Raw genomic sequence first — 6,000 nt, 5'->3', positions numbered from 1 at the left:
GTAGCTACGAATAGTAATTAGGCAAACTATAGTTACTAGGCTTTAAGCGATAGTGCTTTACGAAAAGTCCTTAAAAAAATAGAAAAGGTGTTATATCATTCTCAAAAGTATAAGTTGGATTGCATATATATATATATATATGAAAAATTGACATCCTATAACAACACATAATAGAAGTTGGCAACTTTTTAGCCTTATATTAGGTTTGGCAAAGATAGCCCAAACAATTGGCATTATATAGCCAAATCTTAAAAAAACTACTCTCTTTTATATTCTCTCTCAAAAAAAACTACACGCTTATTTTAGCCTCCCTCCCCCTTTCTTTCCTTGTATTTCTTCTTCTATCTCTTCTCTTTTGCTCTCATAGTTTAGCAAAAATTTATGCAAATTATGCAAAAAAAAAAAATCAATTGGATGAAAAAGTAACGTTGATCTCACATCAGAGAAAATCAAAAGCAAAAACTAAGAGAGAAAAAATATATTTCAACTTTGTTTTTCTTTTCTCTTTTTTTTTTTGGTTGGATTGAATGACTGGGTGTGATTGAAATTGATTGAAAATACCTAAATGAGGCTATATATAAAGTTGAGCAAGATTATACATGATTTAGACTGGTTTCAGATAAAAAATAGACCTAATAATCCAACTACGACATGTGTATATCACAATGTATATCAGACCTAAAAATCCAACCGCGACATGTGTAGATCGTGTACATCAGTGTATATCACACATAGAGGACGTCTCTGTATATCACTTTGTATAGCGTGTATACAACACAATTATTTTATGAACGCCTGTGTATATCACATTGTATATCGTATATATAAAACAAATTTTTATGGATATACACAGATACACATAATATAGATGAGATATCACTGATATACATAGAGATATATACATATTACAATAGGGGATACACATGTGGATTTGTCTTGAACTTAAGTTTTCAATCTGAAATGTGTTATACAAAGACAGGAAAATAAACTTTTAATAAATTGTTTTGATATACACATTATTATTATGTTATACACTGTGATATACAAATAATATAATTATTAATTATTGATCAAAAAAGAAAAATAAATGTTTGATATAGCATGTTTAAGCAAGTTCTAAAATATAAAAATAATAAATATAATCGTGAGAATAAATAATATTTTGGTATACAAAGAAAATTGTTTTTTGATATAGACAAAGAAGAAAAATAAATTTATGATATCTATTTTGGTATACGCATGTCCGATGTGCTATACATTGTGATATAAAAATAATATAATATTTTTATTGTGACATACATTGATATACGATGCAGCAATATATATATATATATATATATATATATATATATATATATATATATATATATTATTGATATACAAAGAATAATATTATTTATATACAAAGAATAAAAATAAAATTTTAATATATGTGTTGTTATTGACAAAGAAGAAGAAAAATGTTGTGATATACATATTATTATTGTGATATATATATTTATTGACTATTTAATGCCAATATCTATAACTAGGGCTATTTTCTGTCAATTATATATTCCAAGTTACAAGTGGATCTTATTGGGCCAAATTTTGCGATAGCCCAACTAATTGGCCCAAAGATTTCTCCACTCCTTTTTGTAACGGTTAGTGTACAGTGGAAAATTGAAAAAGGAAAAAGAAAAAACATAAAAGAGCACTTGGACCGTCTTTTGCGTCAATTTCCAAGAACTAGCCGTTGGTCCCTTGTACTTTTCAATTTTCAATAAAACCCTAAATCCATTACTCTCACAAGTCACCAAGAATCAGTAAATTCAACCCAACTTTCTGAGAATCTTAACCTTTTTTCTTCAGATTTTGAATAATGGCATCAAGAACAGCCACCAAGGACATAATCACGCTTCGCGGATCAGCAGCAATTGTCGCTGAATTTTTTGGCTATGCAGCAAATAGGTAAGATTTAAGAAACCCCATTTCGTCAAATCTTTGTCTATGTCGACTTGCACGTTGTTAGTTTAGTAGATAAGTGCGAAAATTCAAATAAATTTTAATTATAGAAAACCCGTAATTTGCCTTGAAAAATTAATTATCAACCTGCATTTGAATGAATAGAGTGCATCGGATATAGTATTCATATGGCAGAACCCAATTAGTTGATTGATTGAAAATGCGTCGTGTTCTTCATTTAGGTGTCTTTTTTCTTTTTCCGGAATGCTGATATTTTTTGGGGGTTTTGATTTGGGGATGGGGGTTTGATAATCTTTAGTTTTAAAAATGGATAGAGACGATTAATATGATGGATCCTAACTCGTTTTTCGCTGGGTATTGTTGATTGATTAATTGATTTAACACAATGCTATGGTGTTTTTTTTAATTATGGTTTTGTTGGAATGTTGATTTTGTTTTTTTTTTCCTTTGGACGGGGGTTGTTTTTTCTAGCATTTTGTACAATAGAGGAGTATATCCTGAAGAAAGTTTTGCGAAGGTGAAGAAATATGGTCTGCAGATGTTGCTTACCCAAGATGAAGGTGTCAAGACCTTCATTTCCAATTTGACTGCCCAACTCTCTGGTAAGTTATAGAATTTTGTCAAAGTTGTGGATTGGTATTTAGGGGTAGGGAAGTGATTATTTTCTCTATGATTGTGATTATGTAGAGTGGTTGGAAGCTGGAAAGCTACAAAGGATGGTTCTTGTGATCATGAGCAAGGCCTCTGGTGAGGTACTAGAGAGGTGGAATTTCAGTGTCGAAACCGATAGCGAGGTTGTTGAGAAAGGGTAAGTTGATCTTCATTTTCTGATCTTTGGTAAATTTTGTGGACTGGTAAAAGTGTATGTTGGAGGCTTCAATGGCGGTAGAAAATATAGAGAACTTCTAATGTTTTTTTTTTGGTTTGAATTTTGTCTTATATAATATGGACTTATATGAACTTTAAATGGAGCAATATGGACAGTGAAGATTCATATAGTCGAGCCCAACTAGTTTGTTGTTTTGGAGAAAGTGTATGTTTGATCCTTCATTAATTAACTTTTATTTGGATCAGTGTTTCAAGGGAGAAAAGTGACAAAGAAATAATGAGGGAAATTCAAGCAATTATGAGGCAAATTATTTCCAGCGTCACTTTTTTGCCTTGCCTTGAGGAACCATGTAAGCATCATTTGTGCTTAGAAATACAATGTCAATGTTTCTTTAGAACTTTCTGGATATAACACAATCCTTGTTTCATTGTGTTTTTTCCATAGGTGTGTTTGATGTGTTAGCATACACTGATACAGATGTTGCAGTTCCATTCACTTGGATTGAGAGTGATCCTAAACTGATTGCAAATCCACATATGGTCAAACTGCATTCATTTGACACCAAGGTAGGAGCAATCTGCTGCTTGATTTTTTGAAGCCTGGATATTTTGGAACACTAATTTGATTTTTGTTTTCTCTATGCAGATTCACAAGGTTGACACTTTGGTTTCATATAAAAATGATGAATGGGATGAGGCTTAGACAATCCTTGTTGTTCTTTAATAAGTTGATGCTGTGTGAATCATTGATTCACATTTTGTATGTTAGATTGTGTAAATCTTGAAATGTCATTTAGTTGTTTCCAAGATCAATTTCTTTGTGTGAAACATCTTTGATGCTAAAGTTCTGAGATTAACAGGGAAAACCAACACTGAGCCCCTCATCTATAAGGTATGTGGTTTTTTTCCCTCTCTCTAGACTGTCGAAAAGAGGAGCGCATTTTAAGGAGTAAATTTCGTACATGGTCCATTTATTACCAAAAGTTACTCTTCTTTCTTTTGTTACACAAAAATTATTGTACTATCAAGTAAGAAGAACATGATTAGGACTTAGGAGGTTTGGCTGGCTGATTTTTTTCATAGGATGCGGCTGGTATTGTGGATTCCAGTCCAGTCATTTAATACACATTTAAAGTTACTAATAAGTACGTACTTTTTTTCAGTTCTTATTTTGGTCCTTTTGTGCCAGTCTGTGATTTTAACCGTTAGTTGTATTTTATTAAGTTGTGGCACCCATGCGTCGAATGGTTCAGCATTTAGCCATCCCATACAACGATTTTTACAAAACAAAAACAAAAGTATGAATCTGCAACTCTGTAGATTGGATATTTGGAAGTATAAACATCGCAAAATAAAGGTGGCATGTCTCGCACTCTCTTTGAGGATATCACTCTTGTAGATTGGATTATGATTCTGGTTGCATGCTTCCGACAGATATGCAGCTCAAAATATGTACTATTATTTGCAATTTGGGGTTGTTTTCTTAATTAAAAATATGCAAGGTTGACACTTCAACTTTTATAAAAATGTACAATAAGGTCTTCAACCTTCTATTTTTTATATGGACCATGGGGATATCGATAACTGCTTGAGTTGCACAAAGACGTTCTTGGTCTGTGGAAATTGAGGATACAATTGGGAGAAGATGATGTCACACGCTCACTTATTTCAGTATAAGAAAATGACCTCACAAAGATTTTATATGTTTCACTTACAGGTTTGCTATATTTATTTTTTATTGATCTCCTATCAAAAAAGATCAACAACAACGGCCCAATATCCACACGTGGGGTCTGAGGATATGTACGCAGACCTTACCCCTACCCCGAGGGGCAGAGAGGCTGTTTCCAGGAGACCCTTGGCTCAAGAAAGCTACAAGAGGCGATATATTAATATCATCAATAGACTCATAATAAAATAACAACAATATAAGAGATACGAAATACGAAATACGAAGTAGATGGATGGTATAGTAAAAACCAGTAGATAAAGCCCTGCATCAGTAGACGACCAGTAGCATCCTCAGACTAACTCCTAACTGGCTAGTCTCACTCTAACCTTAATGCTCGACCTCCACAATTCCCTATCAAGGGCCATGTCCTCAGTAATCCTAAGTCGTGCCATGTCCTGTCTGATCACCTCTCCCCAATACTTCTTAGGTCGCTATCTACCTCTCCCCGTGCCCACCACAGTGCTCACACCTCCTCACCGGTGCATTAGTGCTCTTCCTCTGAATGTGCCCAAACCATCTGAGTCTTGCTTCCCGCATCTTGTCCTCCATGGGGGCCACGCCCACCTTCTCTCGAATATCTTCATTCATAATCTTATCCATCCTTGTATGCCCGCATATCCACCTCAACATCCCCATCTCTGCTACTTTCATCTTCTGGATGTGTGAGTTCTTAACCGGCCAACACTTAGTCCCATACAACATGGCACGCCTATCCATCTATAAAACTTACCTTTTAGTAATGGTGGCACTTTCTTATCACACAGGACTGCCAACACTAACCTCCACTTCATCCACCCCACCCCTATATGGTGTGTGACATCCTTGTCGATCTCCCCACTCCCCTGAATAACTGATCCAAGGTACTTGAAACTACCCCTCTTGGGACTTGAGAGTCAAGTCTCAGTTCCACTCTCGCTTCCGTCGGCTCAACCCCAAATTTGCACTCGAGGTATTCCGTCTTCGTCCTGCTCAACTTGAAACCTTTAGACTCAAGAGCATGTCTCCAAACCTCTAGCCTTTCGTTGACGCTGCCTTGTGTCTCGTCAATTAGAATAATATCATCAGCAAATAGAATGCACCATGACACCTCCCCTTGAATATGATGAGTTCGTGCATCCATCACTAGGGCAAATAGGAATGGGCTAAGCGCAGACCCTTGGTGCAACCCCGTAACAACTGGAAAATGCTCGGAGTCGCCTCCTACTGTCCTAACCCGAGTCTTAGCTCCAGCATACATGTCTTTAATCACCCTAATATAGTCAACCGGGACCCTTTTATCCTCTAAGCAGCTCCATAAGACCTCCCTAGGAACCCTATCGTACGCTTTCTCCAGATCAATAAACACCATGTGTAGATCCTTCTTCCTATCCCTGTATTGTTCCACCATCCTCCTACTAAGGTGGATAGCTTCTGTGGTAGATCGCCCCCGCATGAACCCGAACTGGTTATCTGAAATAGACACCGTCCTTCGCACT

General features: G+C 35.5%; 1 protein-coding gene across 1 annotated transcript; it reads left to right on the top strand.

Moving 5' to 3' along the window:
- Positions 1 to 1,725: 1,725 nt before the first annotated feature.
- On the top strand, positions 1,726 to 3,600 carry LOC107760504 (mitotic spindle checkpoint protein MAD2). Its single transcript, XM_016578560.2, has 6 exons — positions 1,726 to 1,950; positions 2,437 to 2,567; positions 2,653 to 2,773; positions 3,040 to 3,143; positions 3,239 to 3,360; positions 3,440 to 3,600. The coding sequence occupies exons 1-6, from the start codon at positions 1,862 to 1,864 to the stop codon at positions 3,494 to 3,496; spliced, it is 624 nt and encodes a 207-aa protein (XP_016434046.1). The 5' UTR covers positions 1,726 to 1,861; the 3' UTR covers positions 3,497 to 3,600.
- The last annotated feature ends 2,400 nt before the right edge of the window (positions 3,601 to 6,000 follow it).

This window comes from Nicotiana tabacum, chromosome 5 (assembly GCF_000715075.1).
Source record: "Nicotiana tabacum cultivar K326 chromosome 5, ASM71507v2, whole genome shotgun sequence".
Taxonomy (NCBI): Eukaryota; Viridiplantae; Streptophyta; class Magnoliopsida; order Solanales; family Solanaceae; genus Nicotiana; species Nicotiana tabacum.
Note: the sequence above shows the minus strand (reverse complement) of the source record. Positions and strands in the feature narration are given on the sequence as shown.